The sequence below is a fragment of the Hemitrygon akajei genome, chromosome 31 (genome assembly GCF_048418815.1).
Source record: "Hemitrygon akajei chromosome 31, sHemAka1.3, whole genome shotgun sequence".
In the NCBI taxonomy this organism is placed as follows: Eukaryota; Metazoa; Chordata; class Chondrichthyes; order Myliobatiformes; family Dasyatidae; genus Hemitrygon; species Hemitrygon akajei.
In genome coordinates this window covers 26,641,619-26,668,379 of record NC_133154.1, presented here as the reverse complement: position 1 = coordinate 26,668,379, position 26,761 = coordinate 26,641,619, and the positions used below count along the sequence as shown (strand labels likewise).

Below are 26,761 nucleotides of genomic sequence, written 5' to 3'. Positions count from 1 at the left end.
TTCATACCCCTTCCCATTCAGCACCTACCCAAACTTCTCTTGGGTGGGCATCCTGGTCAGCCTGGAGCAGCTGGATCGAGGGTTTATACTGCTTGTTAGCTGCTGGAGGGGGAAAATGGAGGGATTCCCCCATATCAACAGTGGGATGGGGAAAACTCTGCCTGGAGGAGCAGTAGAGGCACCAGCCTGCATATGGCAGAAAGCACCTGAACAGAAGTGACCTACTGGGGCTGCAGCTCTACTTCCACCTAGCCCAGACACGAGGGGCCAAATGACCTCCTCATATACTGCAAATTTCAATGGCTGATAAATTAGCCCAAATTGATTTCACACTCGTTTCCACAGCCTCAGAAGCACATCACACATGCTTTGTTGCCTGGTCCCACAGCAACAGAGTGTGGACTGGGTAGATGGACTATCAAGTCTGTCTCACACCTTTGCCCCAACTTCCCACGGCTCCTGTGAGCTCTCTATACAAAAACCACCTTTCCTGCCTGGATCCCTCCCAGTCATCTCAAAAATGGAGCTTCTCCTCCCAGTCACCAACCTGAACCATTGACAATCTACCGGATGAACTCAGTGAGTCAAGCAGCCTCTGCGGGAAGAGAGGAGCCGTCAACGTTTCAGACCAAAACCCCATGCCAGGGAACCTGAACATTCCTTCTCCACTGAGATGTTGTGGGGCAGCAGGACTCGGCCGCTGAGGGGGGAAAATGTCCTGAAAGCCTCTGGGTATTCCTCGAAACTTTCAAAACAGGATCCAACTCCACGACAGGATCTCCAACTAGAGGGCTCACTTTGAGAGCCCGGTGTCAACGAGGAGTGTCCTGGTGTCCCAGTGAAGGGTATGGCCCAGAATATCAGCTGTTTATTCCTCTCCATAGATGGTGCCTGACTTGCTGAGCTCCTCCAGCATTATGTCGTCAGCCCAGCAAGTGAGTTTGGAGATCCTGCCAGTGGATTAGGAGATACCACCTAATCCACATTTACCACCACATCCACACCCTAAGACATATTTGTCCATGTTCTCTGAAATTGGAGTCAACCATGTCTGATACACCATAAACTTTCTAGTTATGTTTGAAGCTTTGATCTAGAGCTTTCTCATAGTTGCATACAACCATTTGGCCCATTAGGTGCATGCCAGCTCTCAGAACCTTCCTCACAATCACATTCCCCGATTTCCCTGGTAACATGTTCCTCCAATCCTGCAACCAAACTACTCCTGCGAGCGCTGTGGCTCACTTACACACTAGTCACAGTCAACAACGCCCCGTAACGGCACGTCTTTGGGATGTGGGAGGAAAACGGAGGAGCTGGGGGTGGGGTGGGGGAGTCCTGGGGGCCATCACAGGGAGAATATGGCCTCCAGAGCATCAGATGCTTCTCCTCAGACACTTCATTAACATCTGCCTCATCCAGCGGAGGCTCCAGAGATTTGAGAATTGGCCATGGCTTCCGGCCTACTTGTGGGCCTCTCTCACTGGAGGATGGTTTAGTAAGCAGAGGCATGCCAGTGGAGGAACTTTCCAGATGTTGAGTGCAGGGCCCACCCACTCCTGTTTCAGGGAACAAGTCCTGGATGAGTAGCCAGCCCACCATCAACCACATCTCTACCCCAATCCTACTTACCCGCACTCAGTCCAGAGCCTGGGGCTCAGGTATTCGTCCAGATGCTAAAACGCAGTGGGTACCTGCCTCCACAGGCAGTGTGTTCCAATACAGATCACCGTCAGGGAAAAAGATGTTCTTCCCCCGAACACGCTTGTTGGTAAGTGTAGTCTGTGTACTGCACGTAGAGAACTGAGACTGCGATGACTGGTTCTGGGAGGTGGAGACGAGGAACCAGTCTCCCCGTGTCCTCCGGGTGCGCCCCACTGCAGCAGGAAACTCAATGGAGGAGAGTTGTAACATCACTGTGAGCAGTCTTGAATGATTCCTCGGTTTATGGTGCAGCCTCGCTCAGTCTACGTGGACACTGAGTCAGCCACGGATGCTCTCGCAAGTTGGTCACAACTTGTACGCCCTCACGCAGCAAAGGCCAGTTTCTCGCCCTCACGCAGCAAAGGCAAGTTTCTGCAGGCAGCTATATTTGAGGAGTACATGCCACGCTCCCTCTTAATTGGTGGAGTTAAAGGTTTTTGTAGAATGAGGACGAGGATTGTTCTTCTCCTGGGGTTTCTCCCAGTGGTGAAGATCACGTCTGTCTGTTTCCAAATGCACAGAATCCACACTGCAGTGTTGTGAGTGACCACGGCAAGCCAGCATTTACAGAGTCTGCGGCAGAGACCCCCCTGGGGTCGCCAGAATCCAGTTCATCTTCTTGAAGATGCTCCTAATGACCTCACACACCCTCATCATCTCTGACAAAGGAAACGAGCTGAAAATGATTCTGACCGCAGCAGCCGAGAGCCCCTGGCACATCCTCCTTGTACCAGACACAGGAAAGAGGGTTACCACTCTGTTACCAAAGCCCCTACCCGCAACATCCCGGCCTGTTGCTGTCAGAAGAGCCAGATCATTCGCTGTGGCCAGGTTAAACTCCACCCATAGCCGCAACTGACCTATATCCACTGGTACCCTTTGCCAGTCTTCTAAACAACCCACAACGCCACCTCTCCTTGTATCATCTGCAAGCTTACTAACCCATCTACATTTTCATCCAGGTTATACACAGTGTATCTAGCACAAACTGCAGAGGTTCCAGTATGGATCTCACAGGTCATGCTTGGTCTTGACAACGCTGAAGAACTAACACACATTGCTCTCAAGAGAGCTGCTGGATCTCCGACAATATCTGAAGCTCTCTACATTTCAAATAGTTCTCATGAATAATAGTTATCCACTATCTCAGCAAGTCCAGGATTTCCACTCTCAAAGCAACTTCCTAGCTCTAAATATTTTTTTATTCCCACCTCACTGAGGCTCAATTCATTGTGCATTTTCACTAAAAGCCAGTCAATAAAAGGTTTAAAATAGTTAGGAGTCAAAAAGAGGCCCGATCTCATTGCAGAAATTCCTCCACTTTCATCCTGTGTGTGATGTTATCTACACACGAACATGTGGGTGCTGTGGCAAGCAACAAGCAGAAGGAAATCTGCTCTTTCATCCAGGATCAAGATCAGAACGCTGCCAAGAGCCCCTGACACAGCCAGGGGCTTCAGTTTACACACAGGATCTCAATTAGCGGCTTCTAACTATCAAAAACGTGCCACAAAGTACTGTGAAGTACTCCACAGTTCATTGAGATATCGTGTACAAATTCACCCTGAGTGAGCAGCTTCAGTGAACAGCTACTATTGACAGGATTACGTCTGTCTTTGACTGGCACTGATGCTGCGGTTTTCAAAATCTTGGGTTGTCTCAGGCCACTGGATGAGGCTCTCCAGCGTGACGGCCCGTGCTTGCCCTTTGAGGTACTCCAGCCAACGGCTGGCCTGTTCATCCAGAAAGTTCAATTCAACCACAGACCTGCTCTCTGTCCAAAATGACACCCATCATCCACACCCACCCCCATCCCCGCGTACCTCCGTCTCACATCTTCTTGTTCCTATAGCCATTTCCACACTCCGCACCTCAGATCCCTTCCAATCACCACCCTCAGTAATCAAGTCCCTCCTGGCCCCTCAACACCAGTGCCTCAAATCCCTCCCAACACTCACCCCCACACCCCAGTTAAATATCTGGAATTCTGGCTCTTTAAGTAACTCTCTACTACTGGCAGCCAAGACCCGACACTCCCAACGTCCTTCCCGAAATCTCCCAGACACACCTTTCACAACCTCTCTGGCTCTGGGTCCCCATATGTCCTCCTATGGTTTGCATTCAGATAACAATGATATGGGTTGGGATGTTCAATTACATCAAAGGCAGATGTGAGGAGAGGCTGTTGATAGGCTGAAACTGCAGTCAACAGGATGAATTGCAACGTAAAAGGCAAGCAAAATCGAAAAGGGTGAATACAGGAAGGTGTTATAGCTGAATGTCCCAGTCTTAGAATTAGAGGGTACTCATTTAAAACAGAGATGAAGAGAAATTTTTTTAGCCAGAGGGTCGTGGATTTATGGAATTCGTCGCCACATACAGGTGTGGAGACCCGATCATTGAGAGGTTTAAGGAGGAGATTGATAGGTATCTAATTAGTCAGGGTATCAAGGGATAAGGGGAAAAAGCCGGAAATTGGAACTAGATGGGAGAATAGTTTAGCTCAGGGTGGAGTGGCGGAGCAGACTCGATGGGCCGAATGGCCTACTTCTCCTTTGGCTTGTGATCTTGTGTGATAAAGAATAAGCACAGTTGCAGATTGGCAGGTATGATGTTGTAGGCATCACTGTATCATGGCTGAAAGAAGATTATAAGTGAGAGCTTCATGTCCAAGAATACAAGGAGATAGAAAATGAATGGCATAAGGGTAATGTTACAACACTCATGGGGGATTTCAAGATGCAGGTAGATAGGGAAAAAAAAATCAGGTTGGTGCTGATTACAGGAGGGTCAATTTCTCTGCAAGATGGCTTTTTAGAGCATCTTGTGGTTGAGCCCATTAGGGGATCAACTATTCTGAACTGGGTCAACATGTACAGACAAGCTGGATGAACTCAGCAGGTCGGGCAGCATCCGTTGATCAACGTTTAGGGCCGAGACCCTTCGTCAGGACTGACGACCCGAAATGCTGACTGCTCATTTCAACGGATGCTGCCCGACCTGCTGAGTTCATCCAGCTTGTTTGTACATGTTGATTGGACCACAGCATCTGCAGTGTACTTTGTGTTTACTATTCTGGACTGGGTGTTGTGCAAAGAACCAGAATTGATTAGAGAGCTTAAGGTAAAAGAACCTTCGGGGAAAGTGATCTTAATATGAATGAATTCACCCTGAAATTTGAGAAGGAAAAGCTAAAACTAAATGTGTCAGTATTACAGAGGAGTAAAGGGAATTACAGAGGCATGAGGGAGGAATTGGCCAGCATTGCTCGGAAAAGAACACTGGCAGGGATGATGGCAGAGCAGCAATGGTTGGATGGCACAGGATATATACATCCCAAAGAGGAAGAAGTATTCCAAAGGAAAGATGACACAAGAGAAGTCAAAGCCAACATAAAAGCCAAAGAGAGGGCATATAATAGAGTGGAAATTAGTGGGAATGTTAGAGGATTGGGAAGCATTTCAAAACCAACAGAAAGCAACTGAAAAGTTATTGAGCTAAAGATAGAATACAAAAGTAAGCCAGCCAGTAATATTAAAGAGGAGACCAAAAGTTTCTGCAGATACACAAAGTGTAAAAGAGGTGAGTGGATATTAGATCACTGGAAAACAGTACTGTAGAGGTAGTAATGGGGGATGAACTGACCAAGTATTTTGCGTCCACTGGCAGTATGGGGGAAGTTCCAGGTGTCAGGAGTCACAGAACACAGAAATGATGGATGAACTTAATAAGTATTTTGCATCAGTTTTCACTGTGGAGAACACTAGCTGTATGCCAAAAATTCGAGAGTGTCGGGGCAGAAGAGAGTCCAGTTGCTATTACTAGGGAGAAGGTGCTTGGGACGCTGAAAAGGTCTAAAGGCAGAAAAGTCACCTGGATCAAATGGACTTCACCCCAGGCTTTTGAAAGAGCTAGCTGAAGAAATTGTGGAAACATTAGTAATAATCATTCAAGAATGATCTTCTAAGCTTGTTGGTGACACCACGGTCATTGGCCTAACCAAAGGTGGAGACGAATCAGCATATTGGAAGGAGATTGAAAATATGGCTGAGTGGTGCCAGAATAACGTCAGCAAGACCAAAGACCTGCTTATTGACTTCAGGAGGAAGAAACCAGTGGCCCATAAGCCAGTCCTCATCAGGTAGAGGAGCCTCAGGACTCACCACCAGGTTCATAAACAGTTATTACCCCTCAACCATCAGGCTCTTGAACCAGTGGGGATAACTTCATTCAACTTCACTTGAACTGCCCCACAACCTATGAACTCTTCACCTCATGTTCCTAATATTGATATTACTTTTTTCCTCTTTTGCATTTGCGGTTTGTCACCTCTTGCATTTGCAGAGTTTGCATGGCCTGTTGGCCGTCGTCTTTCATTGATTCCATTATGGTTCTTGGATTTACTGAGCATTTCCATAAGAAAACAAATCTCAGAGTTGTATAAGGTGACACATGAAGTTTGATAATAAATTATAGATCCTGCAGTGGTTCCAGAGGGCTGGATAATTGCAAATGTCACTCCACTCTACAAGAAGGGAAGGAGGCAGAAGAAAGGAAATTATAGGCCAGTTAGCCTGACTCCAGTGGTTGGAAAGATGCTGAGGTCCATTATTAAGAATGACCTTTCAGGGTACTTGGAGACACATAATATAGTAAGCATATTTTGCCTGACAAATCTGTTGGAATTCTTTGAGGAAATAACAAGCAGGATAGACAAAGGAGAATCAGTGGATGTTCTTCATTTGGACTTTCAGAAGACCCTTGACAAGGTGCCACACGTGAGGCTTTCCACACACCCACCAACTTGTGCAACAACAAAAAAAAACAAAAAACTTACTTTGACATCCCCTCCAATCACCTTAAAATTATACTCCTTTGTGTTAGCCACTTCTTCCCTGGGAAAAAGTCAGACTATCCACTCGATCTATGCCTCTTATCATCTTCTACACCTTTGTTAAGTCACCTCTTATACTCCTTTGCTCCAAAGAGAAAAGCTCTGCCTTCCTCAACTATCCTCGTACGAATTGCCCTCTAACCCTCCTCAGGGTAATTAGAGGCTAAAATGGGGTTAGTGTAGGACTCAGTACTTAACACAACTCAGAGGGCTGAAGGTCCTGTTTCTACCATATTCCGAACTTTCTAACCGAACCTTTTATCCCTGATTCTATCCAAAAGTAATGATTGCAGCCTTGAATATCCTATCAATAGGGGACCCAGTCCTCCCTGGAACAGAATGCAAGGTTTCACAATCCCAAGAGGAAAATTTAATCTTAATCACTAGTTCTGGATCACACCAACCCCTCCCTCCCCAGCACTGATCCTTCTAAGCTGCATTGGTGCACGGCCACACAGCAACTGAAATGCTCCCGTGCAAATAGCCTTTATGCCGCGCTGATGGAATTTCCTTTTGTAGAATTTTAATTGAAAGTGCCACGCAATTATTCCTGCTCAGAGTCAAGGTTGCTCGACAGAGCTGTAAATAACATATTCGAGGGGACGTTGCCCCTGAACAGGGAAGAGGCTCCTACCCTCTCAGGATGCCTCCCTGTCAACCAGTTGACCTCCCATTCCTTGCAGTTGGGAGAACACAGTCCACTCTCCTCGATCGCTCCACAGGACAATCCCGAAGTCAAAGCAAGGACAGAGAAAGTGGCAGGAAGCTGGGCAACAGCTTGTTGCAGAGACTCTCAGCTGGCTGGATGCCATTCACCAAGACAATTCCACTTTGAGATAAAGCTTGTTCAAACTGCGCGGGATTATGATGGGAGAAAGAGATACAAGAACCAAACTGCAACAGCTGTAACCAGATCCAGATGTGCTGGGCCCACACCAGAGCCGAGCCTGTGCAGACTTCGAGAAGACACCCCCAAATGACAAACCGATCGAGCCGTCGTTGCCAAATCAAACACTTGCACGTCAGGATCCCTGCTTTAATATGCATAGCCTCACAGCCGTTACTACATTAAAATCCATCTGCCATTTCTTAACCCATCTGCTGAGCTAATCCATTCCTAATCCTTGCACCTTCGTCCTCCTCCAGCCCCTGCAACCTGCAGTCACTGCCTCATTTCAGCCTCGATTCTCAGCCACTCCACCAACCAGAGACGATGCCCCACACCCTGGCCTCTGGTTCCACCGACACCCCCAACCTCCAATTCCCTCTCTGAGAGCAGGGGTCCCCGAACTTTTTTTATGCCATGGCCCCCTACCATTAACCGAGGGGTCTGCGGACCGCAGGTTGGGAACCCGTGCCCTGGGGGGTTATACAGGCCCTTCAGCCCAGCACAATGTTGCTGACCATCCACACGATACTATTGGCCAGCCCTTGGCCAATTGTCACCTCTGCCTTGGCAATTCAAATTCTTGTCCAGATGATTCTTAAATGTTGAATTTTTAAAAACTTCAGAACTATCTTTCTGAACGTGGAAACAATGTTTGCTCCTCTCCATAGGTGTTGCCTGACTTTGAGTTCCTTCAGTGGTTTGTGCGTGATACCACTCTGATTAGGCCTTTTTTTTTTGCCTTGACGGGCACCTTAGAAACAAGCTGTACCAATAATCCTCCTTAAAGCACATTCTCTTCTTTCCTTCCAGCCTTGAACATTATTTTTTGCCTTTTCAATGCATTTACCAACTTCTGTTTTCAAAGTCAAAAGGAACTTGATTATCAAAGTACTTGCACTCAACGGCCTCTCTGTTAGATACAGGAGGCAGCTAATAACGTGGCCACTGAGTGTACGTTTGTGATTTTCTGCTGCTGCAGCCCGTCCACTTCAAGCCTCAACACGGTGTGCTTACTCAGAGATGCTCTTCTGCGCACCACTGTTGTTCCCATAATTGCATTGTTCCCATAATTGCTGTCACCTACCTGTCAGCTTGAACCAGTCTGGTCATTCTCCTCCAACCCCTCTCATTAACAAGAAGCTTTCACTCACAGAACGGCTGCTGACTGGAGGCCTTTATTTTAATCGCACCATTCTCTGTAAACTCTTGAGACTGTTGTGCATGTGAAAATCCCAGGAGATGCAAAATACTCTGACCAAATACTCCGTCTGGCAGTTGTTCCACGGCCAAAGTCACTTAGTTCACGTTTCTTCCCCATTCTGATGTTTGGTCTGAACTACAACCAAATCTCTTGACCAAATCTGCATGCCTTTATGAATTGAGTTGCTGTCGTACAATTGGCTGATTAGATATTTGCGTTAAAGGGCAGGTGTCCGCTATGAAGTGGCCACTGAGTGCACGTCACCATATACCACCTTGAGATTCTTTTTCTTGCAGGAATTTATGGGGAAACTTCCTCTCTGAAAGTTGCTGCTTCCACTTTGACATCAGTTTGGTGCCCAATTCTTTAACAGTCAATTTTCATCGACGAGCACTCAACTTGCTGACTCTGCACTCCTGACTACGCAGCCAGATTCTGACCCAATTCCGTCTACAGGCGATAGTCGGCCGTATCCCAAATAACGATGAGCCGGAGTACAGGAAGGAGACGGAGTCAAATGGTGGTAGTCATGGCAACAACCCTCTCCTCGATGCTAACAAAATAAACGAGTTGATCATTGACTTCAGGAATGGGGACGGTGTACAGGCTCCTGTCTACGTCAACAGTGTTGAGAGGGTTCGGTGCTTCAAGTTCCTGGGAGTCCTGGTCCATTCATGCAGATGCCACGCCCAAGAAAGCTCCCCTACACCTCTACTTCCTCAGGAGGTTAAAATAAAATATCTGGCACATCCCTGTTCACCCTTACCAATTTTTTTTGAAAAATGTATGTACCCTAGATGCATCACAACTTGATAATGGCAACTGTGCTGCACGTAACCATGACCATACATCACAGAAATTAGCCTCCCCTCCATGGATACTTCCTGCTGCCTCGGTAGAGCAGCCAGAAAAATCAAAGGCCCCACCCACATTCTCACTTCTTCCCCCTCGCATTGGGCAGAAGATACAGAAGCCTGAAGGCACACACCAAGAGGCTCCAAGATGGCTTCTATCCACACACACACACACAAAAAACCGGAGGAACTCAACAGGTCAGACAGTATCTACGATGGGAGACGCTTCATCAGGAATGGAAAATAACGGAGAAGAAGCCAAATTAAAGGGGTAGAGGGAGAGAGGGGATGGAATAGTAATACAGGGGCAGTCTAAAGGAGATTCACCAGGCTAATTCCTGGCATGACAGGGCTGTCCTGTCAAGAGAGGCTAGGCCATTTGGGTCTGTTTTCCTTTAAGTTTAGAAGAACGAGTGGTGATCTTATTCAAGCGTACAAGATACTAAGATGGGAAGGGAGACTGACCTTACAGATATTGTGATATTTTCACTAGTGTCTGAATCAGTACTGTGGAAAAGCAGTTACAGGCAATGTTCCCTCTTACTTGTACTGACCAGTGTGTGCAAAAATCTTGTCCTGTTCAATTTTTATCCCAGTGACATGTGTGCACTGAATATATATATACATACATACATATAGATAGAGGTATTCATTTTAACAGCTGGCAAAACACTGTCAATCAGAACTTTGATCTCTGGATTTGATTGTTCTCGCTCTCATTTATCTGCACTCTCATAAAATGCACGTAGCTGGCCTATAGCGGGTAATGAAGGATTTTCTCACTGGAGCTTTTGTGATTTGCTTTCTAAATGACGCTTTAAAAAGTCAAGTTTCCAAATATCACTCCACTTCAAGCAACACACACACAAAATGCTGGTGGAACGCAGCAGGCCAGGCAGCATCTACAAGGAGAAGCACTGTCGACGTTTCGGGCCGTGACCCTTCGTCAGGGGTCTCGGCCCGAAACGTCGACGGTGCTTCTCCTTGTAGATGCTGCCTGACCTGCTGTGTTCCACCAGCATTTTGTGTGTGTTGTTGTTTGAATTTCCAGCATCTGCAGATTTCCTCGTGATCACTCCACTTCATCCCACCTGCAAATTCTCCAGCAACTTTTGCATCGTGACAGTATATGCAGGTAACACCAGTTTCTGCATTGTGCACAAATGTTTCTCGCAGCTGCACATTCCTGACCTCATGAGCTTTCGGTGTAAGAGCTTCCACTGTTTCATTAAGCCATTCCGCTTTAAATGAACTAGCAGTTCTTTTGTGCTTCACGCCCTTTGCTTCTTTGGAATTCAACATAGTGAATCAATCATTTTTTTTCCAATAAAAGCAGAATAAATAAGCCAGCTCTAAAATCTGCAGACAAATCGTCACAAACTCCATGTTGTCAACACTGTCTGCGTCAGAAACCGGAAAAGGAAACGTGATTGTTGACGATTGTGAAATATTCTTAACATGCCAATGAGGTAGAGGGTGACAACCTTTTCTGCACAGTCTAAGATCCTTTGTGCACCAGTAACAAAAGACATGAGCGCATGCACCCTCGTACATCTTAGAGAGAGGGAGCTTTGGTCACAGGATAAGGGGCTGGTCATTTAAGATTGAGATGTGCAGAAACTTCTCATCTCAGAGTGAAGGAAATCTTGAATTATCTGCCCGTGGGAGTGGTGGTGTTCTGATTATTTAATGTGGAGGTGGATAAATCTTTGAAATGTGGAGAAATAGATGGTTGAGGAGTAAGCACGCAAGAGCTGAGGCCAACGATGGTCAGCCCTGATTAGGTTTGTGTCAAGTTGCTAATGGGTGCATCCTACCTGGGGCAAGGCGATGCTGAGCTGCCTCTGCAGAGACTCCTTTTCGTGGCCCAGCTCGCGCAGACGGAGCTGAGCACCGGACAAGCTCTCCTGGGTTTCTCTCAGACTTTCCAGCAGGCGCTCACGCTCGTTCAGCATGTTCACCATCAGCTGCTCGAAGTTGGCGTCGTCCGACCCATACTGGGAGCCCCGGCGATTGTCCTCGTTTATGGTGGGCATCACCTCGCACATCATCTTGTCCGAGTTAGACCATTGGAAACCTCGAGAGACAGCAGGACGGCGACCGGCAGCAGGAGGCTCGCGGGCAGCTCCTCAGGTCAAGATGGTGGGCTGCAGACAGAGGCGACGAGAAATTAGAGCCTTGCAGTTAACACAACCGGCCCACCCACAGCTCTGCCATGAGCAATACAGATGACTGCCCACTTGGTCACAGAACAATACAGCATAGATATCGGCCCTTCAGCCCATCTAGTCCATGTTAACTATGGTGTTAACCCAGCTAGTCCCAACTTTCTACATTTGACCCATATCCCTCTAAGCCTCTCTCCTCCAAGTACCGTACTTGTCTAACTTTTAAATGATACTATTGTGCCTGCCCCAACCACTTCCTCTGGCAGCTCATTTCCATATACTCACCTCCCTCTGCATGTAAAAAGTTGTACCTCAGGCCCCTTTTCAATTTTTCCACTCTCACCCCAAGCACATGTACCCCTAGTTTGGATTCCCCTACCTTGGGGAAAAGATAGTTACCACAAACAAGAGAAAATCTGGATCTCCCAGTGGCCACCCATCTTAATTCCACTTCCCATTCTGATATGTCCATCCATTACCTCCTCCACTGTCATGATGAAGCCACACTCAGGTTGGAGGGACAACACCTTATATTCCGTTTGGGTAGCCTCCAACCTGACGGCATGAACATCGATTTCTCTAACCTCCAGTAATGACCCCCAACCTCCCCCCCTCCACTTCCCATCCCCTTTTCCCTCTCTCACCTCATCTCACCAATCAATCTCCCAGCTCGTTACTTCATCCCTCCCCCTCCAGGTTTCACCCATCACCCTGCTTTTCCCTCTCGTCTCCCTCCACCTTTTAAATCTACTCCTCAGCATTTTTTTTCCTCCAGTCCTGTAAAAGGGTTTTGGCCCAAAATGTCGACTGTACTTTTTCTCCCCCCCCACCCCATAGATGCTGCCTGGCCTGCTGATCTCCTCCAGCATTGTGTGTGTGTTGTCCCAGTTACCATCCACTTTATCAATACTCCTCATAACTGGAAATACTTCTCGAGGTTGCCCCTCAATACTCCATGTTCCTTGGAATAAGAACCTAGACCGGCTAATGTCTCCATATCACTCAAGCCCTCTAGTCCTGGCAACATCATCATAAATCTTTTCGGCAGCTTAATAAGACCGTAAGACATAAGAGCAGAATTAGTTATTTGGCCCATCGAGTCTGCTCCACCTTTCAATCATGGCTGATCCTTTTACCCCTCCTCTGCCCCACTCCCAGCTTTCTCCCTGTAAACCTTGATGTCATGTCCAATCAAGAACCTGGATGGACTGAAGGTCCTCTTGTCCTAGACTCCCCCACCAATGGAAACAACCTTTCCACATCTTCTCTGTCTAGGCCTTTCAACGTTCAAAAGGTTTCAATGAAATCCCCCCCTCATCCTTCTAAATTCCAGCGACTACAGACCCAGAGCCATCAAACGTCCCTCGTATGATAACCCTTTCATTACTGGAATTATCCTCGTGACCTGCTCCTGGACCCTCTCCAATGCCAGCACATCTTTTCTTAGATGAGGGGCCCAAAACTGTTCACAAGACTTGAGGTGCAGCCTCACCAGTGCCTTATAAAGCCTCAGCATCACATCCGTGCTCCTGTATTCAAGACCTCTTCAAATGAATGCTAATGAATAATGTCCCAACTCGTATACTTGGTACTAACTATGAAGGCCAGTGTGCTAAACTCCTTTTCTACCACTGTCTCCCTGTGATGCCACTTTCACCCCATCAATGATATTGCCTTTCTTCTGCCCGTCAATACCCCATCTAGTTCTAAGAGAGTTTCTCTCTCCACAGATTCCACTTGACCTACTAAGTGCTTCCAGCATTTTCAGCTTTTGTCATAAGAGATGAAGGAAGTCTTCAGTTAACAGGGTGCTCAAGAAACTCATCAAGCTTCAGAACATCTAACTGATGTTCTACCACTGTAGCCGCGTACAAACAGAGAAATGGCTCTGGATGCAACTGGCCGACAGTTGTGCTTCCTACTCAGGCCCACTGTTTTTCAGCTTCTCTACACCTAGAGCATCCAGGAAGGTCCTCAGGATTTCTTCTTTCCCCCCCACAGGGGCTTTCCGTCATTGGCAAGGCCATTAATATTACCTTTGAGAAGTTTGTGAGGCAACTCCCTCAGCTGCTAGAGTTCAGAGTGAAGAGTTTATGGCACCAATTACATTGGTGGGGTCCCTTGGAATAATCCCTCAATGTCCCTTGGAATAAAGCATCACCCTCAGGATGCAGGGATCACTGGTGCAACCAGCATTTATTCCTCTTCCACACTCCCCCCCCCCCCCCACCTCAAAAGCATGAGGAAAAAATATACAAGGATGCTGCTGGGACTAGTGGACCTGAGTTTTACAGGGAAAAGTTGAATAGGTTAGGACTTTATGTCATTGAGTGTAGAAAGATAAAGGGGAACCTATATGGGTATACAAATTTGAGGGGTACAGAAAGGCTAAGTGTAAGCAGGCATTATCCCTCTCTGGTTGGGTGGAACTAAAACTACAGGTCATTGGTTTAGGGTGAAAGGTGAAATATTTAAGAGGAACGAGGGAATCGTCTTCACTCAGAGTGTAGATTGAGCCGTCACTGGAAGTGGTGGAATGCAAGTTTGATTGTAACATTCAAGAGAAATTTGGAAAGACTCAGCAGGTCGGGCAGCATCCGCTGAAAGGAGCAGTCAACGTTTCGGGCCGAGACCCTTTGTCAGGACTGAAGAAGGAGGGGGGCAGGGGCCCTATAAAGAAGGTGGGGGGGAGGGTGGAAGGTGCCAGGTGAAAAACCAATCAGAGGAAAGATCAAGGGGTGGGGGAGGGGAAGCAGGGAGGGGATTCGAAGAGAGGCGGAGATCACAGAGGGTGAGCTGTGAGAAAGGGTCTCATTGAATTCCCGTCGAAGAGAAGATTTCTTCATGGACACTGAACTCCCGTCCCCCTCCCCCACCCCTTGATCTTTCCTCTGATTGGTTTTCCACCCTCTCCCCACCTTCTTTATAGGGCCCCTGCCCTCTCCTCCTTTAGTCCTGACGAAGGGTTTCGACCCAAAACGTTGACTGCTCCTTTCAACGGATGCTGCCCGACCTGCTGAGTTCATCCAGCTTTTTTTTGTACGTCTTGATTTGACCACAGCGTCTGCAGTGCGCTTAGTGTTAAGTTTGGAAAGGTGTTTGGATGGGAGGGGTTATGTCCCAGGAGCAGGCGAATGGGACCAGGTGGAAGGTCAGTTTGGCATTGATGGGATGGGCCAGAGGGATTGCTTCTCTGATCACTTACTGAAATGGTTTACGGCGAGGTAGAGCGAGTGATTCCATCAAAAGCAACAGTAGTCAAGGCTGAGGAGAGCGATCCAGATGGTTTATTCTTTTGCAATGGGTTATCTGATTTATAAATCAACTTAGTTTTATCTTGTACTCCCACAATCCTTTCAGAGAATGGGGCACAGTTTTCCAGTGTCGTCCAATCAGAGGGTGGGAGGGGAACATATTTTAGTGTGGTCCAATCAGAAGGCGTGCTGGCTGGTGGCGTAGTGGCATCAGTGCTGGACTCTGGGGCGGAAGGTCCCGAGTTCGATCCAGCCAGCTCCCGTGCATGCTTTCCTTCCATGCTGGGTTGAGTCTCAAGCTAGCAACTCGACTTCGTAAAAAACAAGATTGCCTGTTACAGAAACATCAACAGCAAGAAAGCCTATTCTCTCTCTCTCTCCCTCTCCCTCTCAAGGTGGTGGGGAGTGGAGGGGGGAGGAAAACACATTTCAGTGTGGTCCAATCAGAGGGTGGTGGAGAGCAATATATTTCAGTGTCGTCCAGTCAGAGGGTGGGGGTGGGGGGGGAGACACATTTCAGTGTGGTCTAATCAGAGGGTGGTGGGGGAGGGACACATTTCAGTGTGGTCTAATCAGAGGGTGGTGGGTGGGACACATTTCAGTGTGGTCCAATCAGATGGTGGTGGGGGGGGACACATTTCAGTGTGGTCCAATCAGATGGTGGTGGGGGGGGACACATTTCAGTGTGGTCCAATCAAAGGGTGGTGGTGGCGGGGGGACACATTTCAGTGTGGTCCAGTCAGAAGGCAAGGTACAATTGATGTCCTTTTTCTCATTGACATGCAGTCCCCATGGTGTTTTCCTTAAATGTTCTTTTCAACAGGGTTATTAAGCACAGCTCCCTTGAGTGATATATGGATCTGTATTCCTAAATGTTTTGATCCTCTTCCTCAAGAGAAATATTTTTCTCTCTAGGATTCTGGGACCTGCTTACTCGTCCTACTAAACGCACAGCCTGCAAGGAAGAGAAGATGCTCATGTCCACTCCAGACTGACACCCTGTTCTGAGGAGTTTAGGGTTTTCAAACTAACAACTCCTGCTTCTAAAACAGGGCAGCAAGGGAGAAGGGGATTTCTGCCCAGATATTTTCCAAATCGCTGCTCGGTTTCTTTGCAAAATTCTCCACAAGCCTCTGCAGTGAGCCTGCAAGTGAGGACAGTTTTGAAAAAACTCCAGGTTATGCAACGTTCACCGGAAGCACACACATCCCACAAAGCTGTCATGTGCAGGCCACAGAATTATACTTCGTTACACAAAACCCACAGTCTAATACAATCCAACCACAAACAGCCACAGTACAACCAGAGACTCAACCACACACGCACCAGGATCCCCTTGATTACAAAGCTCAGGAACAGTCTTGCTACCACAGTACAGAGCAGTGGTGAGACTACCACTGGAGTACTCTGCATCAGTTTCGTATCTTTAAGGGGCGACGTTCTGACATTGGATGTAACGCTGACAGTTCACTTCAAAATGTATTAACAGAACGACTCCAAGAACTCAAAATATTTTGCCCTGCACACTTTTCCTCTTACTGAATAAAGTTTATCTTTGAAATTAAAACTCAGACAGTTGAGCTCTAGAAAAGAGAACTTAGGTTGCAAGGAGCCTGAATTCAGTCATGCTTAGAAGAGGATATCTAACTGAGATGCATGAAGTTTGCAAAGTGCTGTGGAACCAAGAAGAGTTGTGAAGTTTGGAAAGATTTTAGCCCAACAGCTATGAATTTGTTGATGTGGCCCAGTCTACTCATATCCAAGGACCAAATGCAACATCAGGCAGAAGTCACATATACAAATCACGTCACTGGGCCTGGGGGTGGGGGAGTAGCAGACTGACCATCAAGGCTAGGAGAGATTGCCAACAGAACCCTGGCCTGAGGATTGTGGTACAGAAAGTGGATGGGGAAATATTCTCGGAGAAATTTGCTATCAGCTTGAGTACTGGATGAGGAGAGGGCTGTTCGGAATCTGCCCAATTTTCTCCCCCCGTGTCAGATACTCAAGACCAAGTGTGATGTGAGCGTGGAAGAAAAGCAAGAGCTATTCTCCTTTCCTGTGCTGTTTACCCTTTATGTAGCAGTTCAGCAAATTAGCCCCATTGGGAACTTTTAACAAATCTATCCTTTGGGAGTTTGACAAGGCAAAACATTAAAAATAAACACAAACTTAAACATCGGTGGATGCAAAATTTAATATCAAATCATTTTTAAACGGACTCAACCTACCCGTCTCTGGTCTTGCCTCAGAAAGAGCTGTATAATGCATCCATCTTTGATATTTGCTGTTACATTTGGGAATTGGGGAGGAGGCAGTTGTGACACTTCTAGAGGGAGGCTCAGGGCCACCAAGGTCATCCACTGGGCCAATTGCGATGGAGGGGGGAGATCCCAACCCACTGCCCATCACCAGTGCAAGGGATCGATTGGTCACGGAAGCTGGGGGACCAGGATGGAGTTAAGAGCAGCTGACTGAACGGAGGTACATTCTGTGCAGGCACTAATGTTGGTCACTGGGAAGAGGGCGAGAACTCGGCAGAGGGCATTCCGTGTGAAGGCTCTGGAATTGGAACAGCGATTCCAAGCATCCCAGGCCCTCCATCTCCTCAACTCCACCACCAAATGAGCACAACAATCCTTTGGTTTCAGGTTGCTGCATTGTGTGGATGATGCACAAAGTTAGGGTGGGTATAACTCTGAGTAATGATGATTGGGCCATAGGAACCTCCACAGCTGCACAGGAACAATAGCACCAGAGATAATGGGCCAGATACCTGCCAAGACCACCTGTGTTTGAACAAATAAATGAGGAATGGAGATATGGGGCAAACATGGAAAAGAGAGAGGAAGGCCAAGGCTACAGCAGGAAACCATGGTGTTTCATGGAGTCCTTGGAAGACAGCCCCGTTCGTGCACCTCCAGCTGGGGAGGGGACATCTTCACACAAGTCCATTGCAGATACCCAGTCATTAACTTTCCTCTCTCTGGCACAAGAGGTTTCTTCAGCCTTATCTGGGGAGAGGGAGCTTCATAGCACCTAGTTCATACCCATCCCGCTAAACCCGAACAAAAGCAGGATAACAGCACTGTATCCTAACATCTGCCAGGTTTTACAGTGACCAGGTTCAGTAAAGTTCAATAAGAAACAGAAAGGTAGAAGAAATGGAGGAAAGGGAAAACGCAGCCAGTGATGGGAGAACCAGCGATGGAGATGTTAACGGACCACCTGGCACACACAGTGGTGAGCAGAAAGGGCTGGTCACCAGCAAACAGTTCCAAACTCATTTGGCACCTTGGTTGGAAAGTGATAATGTAACACAGCAATGTGCATGCCAAAGACTGATCCCAAGCTTCCACACCCTTCGGTGCTCCTGGCCAGGCCATTTTCAGCTAGCCTCATGAGATGTGCTGACAGAGGGCATTTATCTTTCCCAGCTGCTTGGTAGGTGAAGTTTCTCCTCAACTTCTCTCCAACTCTCGGTTGAGTCAGAGTCAGACAGCATGGAAACAGATCCTTTGGTCCAACTGGTCTATGACAACCAAAGCATCAATCTGAGCTACTTCCATTTGCCTGCATTTGGCCCCCACCTCTAAACCAGGGGTCCCCAAACTTTTTTAGGCCATGGACCAATACCATTTAGGGGTCTGTGGACCCAGGTTGGGAAATCCTGCTCTAAGCCTTTCCTATCCTAGTGTCTTTTGAACTTTGTAATTTTAGCACCTCCTCTGGCCACTCGTTGCAAATACTCACCACCCTCTATGTAACACTGTTGCCTCTCAAAGTAGCCTTTAAGTCTTTTCCCTCTTACCTGTGCTTTCTGGTGGTAAACATCCCCTTGCCCCGGGACTATAAGATACAGGCCATTCGGCCCACCTAGTCTGCTCAGCCATTCAATCGTGGGCTGATCCAATTCTTCGAGTCATCCCCACTCCTTTGCCTTCTCCCCATACCGTTTGATGCCCTGGCTAATCAAGAACCAATCTATCTCTGCCTTAAATACACCCAATGACTTGGCCTCCACAGCCGCTCGTGGCAACAAATTCCACAGATTTACCACCCTCTGACTAAAGTAATTTCTCTGCATCCTTGTTCCAAATGGACGTCCTTCAATCCTCTCTTGTCCTAGACTCCCCTACCAATAACTTTGCCGTATCCTATTTGTTCAGGCCCTTTAACATTCAGAATGTTTCTATGAGATTCCCCCCTTCATTCTCCTGAACTCATTTGAATGTTCAGCCATCCTCCCCCATGCAGGGCAGAATTCAAGCTTTTTGCACCTTCCTTGAGACCCTCCATTGGTCAGGGTGGACCACGGATATTGCGTCCTAGCTGCCCACGTGATACGCAAGCCTGGGCAGTGTGACATTGAGAACAAGCTGTTACCCATTTTTCAGGCTCCTCCCTCTCCACACAGCTGATAAATTTAAAGGAACAGCAGATACCGATACAGTTTGGCACCAGCAATGTCGCAGGAGTTGCCAGTCAGCATTGAACTCAATGTAGGACTGTCTTAGGGATTCAGCTCCAAATTTTCCCCTTAGGGTTTACTCCCGATGTCTTCTCCAGGAGTGGGTATAGTTGCAAAGCAGCGGAAGTTTGACATCACAGTTTTCCTTCCCCTAGATGAGCTGCAATCATGGCTGATGAGCTCAATCTGGTTTTAAGGCACCAGTAACCTCCCTTTGTCCCTTCTCCTGTCAGTAGAAACAGTTCTGCCAACTCCAACTCCTGCATCTCCCAGCATCTGAGAAAACCATCTCTGTTATACTTTCAGCTGCCCTTATTTTATCAATGAACTGTCATTTCTTCAGGTATACAAAGCGTAAAAGGGAGGCGAGTGTTGGTATCAGACCACTGGAAAATGATGCTGGAGAGGTAGAAATGACGGATGAACTGAATAAGTATTTTATATCAATCTTCAATGTGGAAGACACTAGTTACATGCTAGAAGTCAGGGGCAGAAGTGTGTGTGAAGTTGCTATTACTAGGGAGAAGGTTCTTGGGAAACTGAAATGTCTAAAGATAGTCACACTACCTGGACAAGATGGTATACACTCAGGGTTCTAAAAGAGGTAGCTGAAAAGATTGTGGAGGCATTAGTAACGATCTTTCAAGAATCAATTGATTCTGGCATGGTTCCTGAGGACTGGAAAATTGCAAGGTCTTCGAGGCACATGATAAAATAGGCCAAAGTCACCATGGTTTCCTTAAAGGAAAATCTTGCCTGACAAATCTGTTGGAATTCTTTGAAGAAATAACAAGCAGGAGAATCAGTTGATGTTGTGTACTTGGATTCTCAGAAGGCCTTTGAAAAGGTGTGACATACATGAGGCTGCTTAACAAGACTCCATGGGATTACAGGAAAGATACCACAATGGATACAGCATTGGCTGATTGGCAGGAGGCAAAGAGTTGGAATAAAGAGAGCCTTTTCCGGTTGGCTGCCAGTGACTAGTGGTGTTCCGCAAGGGTCTGTATTGGGACTGCTGCTTTTTATGTTATACGTCAATGAGTTCAACAACAGAATTGATGGCTTTGTATCCAGATTTGTGGATGATATAAAGATCAGCGGAGGAGCAGGTAGCGTTGAGAAATCAGAGAGGCTACAGAAGGACTTAGATTAGGAGGATGGGTAAGGAAACAGCAGATGAAAGTGTCAGGAAGTGCATGGTCATGTGCTTAGGTAACAGAAACAACAGCATAGACTGTTTTCTAAATGGAGAGAAAATCCAAAAATCCGAGGTGCAAAGGGACTTGGGAGTCCTCATGCATGATTCCCTAAGGGTTAATTTGCGGTTGAGCTGGTGCTGAGGAAGGCAAATGCGATGTTAGCATTTGTTTCGAGAAGAGTAGAGTATAAAAGCAAGGATGTAATGCTGAGGCTTTATAAAGCAGTGGCGAGGCCTCACTCGGAGTACTGTGAGCAGCGTTGGGCCCCTTATTTCATAAAGGACGTGCTGATATTGGAGAGGGTTCAAAGGAGGTTCAGGAAAATGATTCCAGGCTTTTCATATGAGAAGCATTTGATGTTCTGGCCCTGTACTCACTGGAATTCAGAAGAATGAGCGGTGACCTCATTGAAACCTATCGAGTCTAAGACCAGAGGACAGAGATTCAGAATAGAGGGACATCCTTTTAGAACAAAGGTGAGAAGGAATTCCTTTAGCCAGAGAGTGCTGAATCTGTGGAATTCGTTGCCACGGGCAGTTGCAGCAGCCAAGTCATTGGGTGTACTGAAGGCAGAGGTAGAAAAGTTCTTGATTAGTCAGGGTGTGAAGGGATACAGGGAGAAGGTAGGAATATGGGGCTGAGATGGAGAAAGGATCAGCCATGATGAAATAGCGGATCAGACTCGATATATATCCTGCTCATATATATTATTGTCTTACTTACACGTCACAAGATGCCCTAAACCAAATTATAGCCATCAGTGCAGGAACTGCCCTTTGCCCCACCCAGTAAGTGCAGACTGTGAACCACGCTCACATACGATCAGCTCTCCTGGATCCTACCCCTCACCTACACACTGGGGACAGTTTGCAGCCACCAATTAACCCACCAACATTCACACATTTGGGATGCGGGAGGAGTCCACAGCAGCCAGAGGAAACCCAAAAGGTCATAGGGAGAACATGTCAACTCCACACCTTCGGCAGACGAATTTGGCATTGAACCTGTGCCTCTAGCGCTGAGAGGTAGTGGTTCTACCAGCTATGCCACAGTACTACCCCAAAGCTAAGTAACACGAAATACTTGATGAATGAAGCTACCCAGGACTGCATCATGCTTCACAAATGCAAGGCTGCAGAAATTAAGTTGGTGCCGCTCCCTGGAAATAAATAGGAATTGTTGTCTATAGGCAACATTGTTACCACAGCAATTGCAGTGCTGGCATCCAAGCGGAGGGCAGATACAAGTGGGAGGTTATACATAAAAATAAACGTGTTGTCCACAGCGCAAGAGTGAAACACGAAGATCCGGCTGCTCTCCCAATGAGCTACCAGGACAGATCTGGCCTCACTCCCTGTTGCAGGGGGAAGGACAAGTTCATGGAGGGGGTGGGGAGGCTGTGCAGGGTAGGTCACATGTAATACAGCCAAATGCGTGGAGGTTCACAAGCGGCCCATCAACATATAGTCCTGCCCATGGTGAGCTGGTCTCCTGCCCCGTCGGAAGGTGCAGCAATGTTTAACCTTGTTTCTATTGTCGCGTGGAGGGCGGGTGTGGGTGTGATTCTGTGTTTAATGGGGGGGAAAGAAATCAAGATGCTGGAAACACTCTGCAGGTCAGGCAACATCTGGAAGGGAAACAGAGTTCACGTTCAAGGCCACCCAGTTCCAAGGGCGAGTCTTCAGATTGAATCTTCTATCCATGTGGCCTGGCCAGCATTTTTCTCTTTGTGTCTGCTGGGTCCAGCATCCGCTGGGCCAAGTCTCAGAAGAGAATGACTACGGCACCGGCAACCTGCTGCTCCGTGGGTGGGTGCCGGGGACACGTCAGCACCGCCTCGTTGGAGTGAGAAAGGGTTGACCGCAGGAGAGACTGCTGCCCCGTCTCCTGCGTCTAGTGTGCTCCCTCCCTCCCAACGCAAGGAGTCAGATGAATGCCCGAGGTAGCCGCGTCAAATCCGGAACGTGCCAGCTTCCCTGGACACGCGAGTCACAGGGGTAGCCACGTACAAGGTGTGCAGCAGCAGTCCTAACATTTCACCCCAGCCAATCCAGAGCAACAACTTAGCTTCTGCAGGAGGCACCACCGCTAGTTATCGTCGGAATCATAATTCAATACCTAGTTAACATCACTAGTGCTCAATGATGAACCTGTGAGGAATGCCAGGTCAAGGTCTAATAGGGAGTAAACACATCAGTGGAGGAACATCAGATCAAGATCTAACCTAGTCAGGTCAATAGGCAGATTCCAACAAGTAACACAGATGTACCTTTGCCAAGAGCTAGAAGTGGAGTTGGCGGTTCTACCACCCCACCACTCCCTAGAGTTAAAGACTAGGAGTGTACTGTCTATGTATTCCTTCATTCAAGATGAACGGATTAATCATTAACAGAGAAGGCAGAGTGAGGCACACAAAATCCTGGAGGAACTCAGCAGCTCCCGCAGCATCTCTGGGAAGGAACAGAGTGGACATTTGGGGTTGAGGCGTACTGATGAAGGGTCTCAACCTGGAATTTTGGCTCTGTTCCTTTCCAGAGCTGCCGCCCGACCTGCTGAGTTCCTCCGGCATTTTGTGCGCTTTGCTCTGGGTTTTCGGCATCTGCGGGATCTCTGGTGCTGATGAGAAACAAACCATCAGCTATGATGGCATTGTACTGAACTGCTGGCTAGGAGACACGTTCAAGTTCTCTGGAGGACATCCCCTACAGGTTCGGGGGTCATCTGGAGTCCACACGAGTGAGCTGAATAATGCCAGGTCATTCCCCCACATCCATCTCATTATAGTGTCCCCGAGTGGGAGCACAACAAGCTTCCTGCTGAGACAGCAGCCTTGGGGTCGTGATGCACGGGAACACCCTCCCACTGGAAACAGTCTTCCCGTTTTCTATACAAGATGTTAATTAAAAGTAATTAAGCAGCCACTGATAAATTTAAATAATCCTTTTTTTTGCGGAATGACATTTGTCATAAAGTAACAGTCCATTGGGGTGTAACTCCGAGCGCACATGATACGTGCACATGTATTAACGCATGTTTCCATTACGTTACAAGTGCTCGCCTCCGAGAGTGACGGGGCACGAGGTCTGGCATAGGTCAGCCGACGGAATACACGGGGCACACCGCCCACCGGACCACAGACTAACCGATCACAATCTGCCGGTTTCCTCACTGCAGAGATGTTCCCGAAGCACCATTCAGGCAAGCCAGCGCGCTGCACAGCGCAGGGGTTTCTGCCGGTCCCACAATCGCGGTGATTAGCGGCGATCATTGACACGGGCTCGCCGCAGCCGCCGAGATGAATGCAAAGACATGTATTCGGAAATAGAGAATCGATTCTATTTTGCATAAACGCTGCATTTTTAAGAGAACGGAGCCGTGTCACAAGCCAGTAATGGAGACAAGTCCGTCTCAGGGAAACGTGTATAAATCACTGAGGTGGCCAAGGCGGATCAGGAAACGCAGGTATTATAGAATTAACGCTGTACATTTAAATATTTTAAGTAGAGAGGCAAAGACAGACACCTTTCCCCACAAACCTCCCCTCGTCAGTGAAACCCGGCATCCCTCTATAAGGACTGGACTAATTTTATTTTGGTGCACAGATCACACAGGAACCCACAGCCCAGTCCATCCTCACAATGACAGAAATTCGGCTGGAAAAATTACAGGGTGTATGTTCTAAAAGAAAAATGCAACAGCATTTTATTGCACCCCGCACATTTTTTGGGGGGGTAAAAATTAGGTTATTTGTAGCCGTCATGTGTAAAACACACAGATGGAGAGAATGAGACTCGCATCATTTTTAAAATATATATATATAACCCAAGACCATCAATAAATTTCTAAAAGGCACAAAGATTCTGTTGGCTATAGTTGAGCTTGATAAAATACAAAATGCGTTTGATAGTGATGCTCTCTCCTCGCCCTCCTATGGAAGAAGCAGGCATCCGGTCCCCAGCCCCACAAATCACTGTAACACCCCCCCCCCCTTCATATCACGATGAACGCATCACCCCAGAAACGGACTGGCGGAGGGAGGGAAACACTGAAACAAATTGAAAAGCATACACAACCCCACATTTTCCAGAAACTCCTCGCACTTTCTTACACGTTTCTCTTTTATTTCATGCAGATAGAGGGGTTGAAATGCAGTCGTGCTCATGATGGGCACACCGTGGAGATCTCAGTACCAAACGAATGCAAGCTAAATAACCACAGCTGATAGTGTTTGCAATACATTCCAATTAAATCGGTAAACGTTTACAGCGCAAAGCTTATTTTAATTGTATATAACACATACTCACATTTGCAAGCCGGGCTCCCAGCTTCTCGCCCTCTCCTGATTCCCCCCGTTTTCACTTTACCTCTGCATTCCTCTCCAAAGGTCCTTTCACTTTAAAGGAAAGGGGGATGCAAAAGCAGCTAAAATTAAACTCCCCTCCCCAAAAAAAGAATGAAATGCCTCTCACTCATCCACTACTTCCCATTGAAAAAAAGGGAGCCAAGGTTCCCAGAATCCGTCCCTGCAACTCCCGCCCACTTTCACTCCAAAGGAAAATTAGTTGGAGCCATTTCTGCTCAGACTCGAATACCCGGCTGTCAATCACACCGATTGACGGTAGAATCATCCAATCGTGACTGGAGTTGCTGCTATTCCCCGGCCAGCACTGCAGAGGCAGGAGAGCCAGAGGGCGGGGACGAGACTGATTGACGACAATGTAAACCTATGGAGTGGGTGGGAACGGGCGCCTCCAGCCATTGAGAACTAAGATGGGGAAGGGACTTCTATAGGGATGATGTCATGCTAAAGTGTGTGATGTCATTCCAGGGTTGGGCCAGGTGCGGTAACCTGGGGTAAATTAAAACTCAGATTCCTGCAGTCTTTCATTGCCTTGATACCTTGCAAATAAATCACAGATATGATAGGATTTATCAATATTCTGAAGGATGGACATAATATGTTAATAATAATAACCATTTTCCTAACTTGAATTTTTCATTCTAAACAAATGATTTAATTAACAATTCGGAGTGGAACCACTCAGTAAATTTTATTTTATTGCCAAACAGGCATGCTAATTCCACGCAACATGTGTCAAGATAAACATCTTAACATTCGGCTAAAAATGAGGACAAAAATCTCATGGGAATACAGTGACAGCTTTGTCTGGGTGTAAACAGAGAGAAGACCGCTGAATGTGCTCCTCTAAGGGTTAATACATGGCATTTCAACCTGGTCGTTTCCCTTTTTAAGGCTTGGCAGACCTCTGCATTTCCAGCATTTTCCATTTCAAGCATTAGCAACCTTTAAAAAAAATACATCGCACTTAACCTGAGGATGATTCTGCCGTGCACAGTCCTTGCAAGATTAATTTAATTTCAGATGGCCAGCTTTACACCGCAACACAATCAGGTCCGGTATATTGTCCCTCTTTTTTTCCTCCTTCCGCACTCCGGTCCCGTGATTGGTCAGGACTCTGTCACCCTACTGTGAAGGCACCTGACACTTTGCAGTCTATTATTTCCATTAATCACCCATATTTAATTTTATTCTTAGATGCCCTGTTTCTATTTATACTGTATCGGTCAGTTTATTCTCTTGGAGTGTTTTTTTTCCCCTCACCATTTTCTGCAAACGTTTTACTAAGTGCTCCCCTTCATCATTACCACAATTATCTCGCACTGCAGAGTACTGAATGCAAAGTGAAAAAAAAAATACTGTTTTCTGTATTGACAATGCTTGCCTGGCCAGTCTCCCATCTCCTACCTACAAAATCTGTGCTAATCCAAAACTCTGCTGTTTTAACTCTCTCCAGGTCTCATTCGGCCACTCCGAGCTCCTGGCACCTCAGTTTTAAAATCCCTATCCTTGCATGTGCATTTGGGGGTTGCTTTTGGAACAGTAACGGTGAGAAACTGCGACCTGTTTTGGGGTGGCGCAACAGCAGCAGTAATGGGCTTAACTCCTATCAGGAAGATGGGACCTCCCTTAGGGCAGCACCCCCTCGTTACTGGCAAGTTGAATTTTGCGCCTGAGTTAGAACGTTGGACTCTAACGCAACCATTTATTGCCATGTTGGGGGTATGTAGAGAGCACAGAAAAGGAGTGGAGGGGTGATAACCA

The 26,761-nt window shown here is 47.2% G+C and overlaps 1 protein-coding gene across 1 annotated transcript in view; it reads right to left on the bottom strand.

The window, feature by feature from the left end:
* LOC140719344 (liprin-alpha-3-like) overlaps positions 1-25,148 on the bottom strand; it is a 294,708-nt gene extending 269,560 nt beyond the window's left edge. Inside the window, 2 exon segments of the mRNA XM_073033919.1 lie at positions 11,360-11,689; positions 24,942-25,148. Coding sequence (XP_072890020.1) covers positions 11,360-11,593 — 234 coding nt within the window. The 5' untranslated portion in view covers positions 11,594-11,689; positions 24,942-25,148.
* Between the last annotated feature and the right edge of the window lie 1,613 nt (positions 25,149-26,761).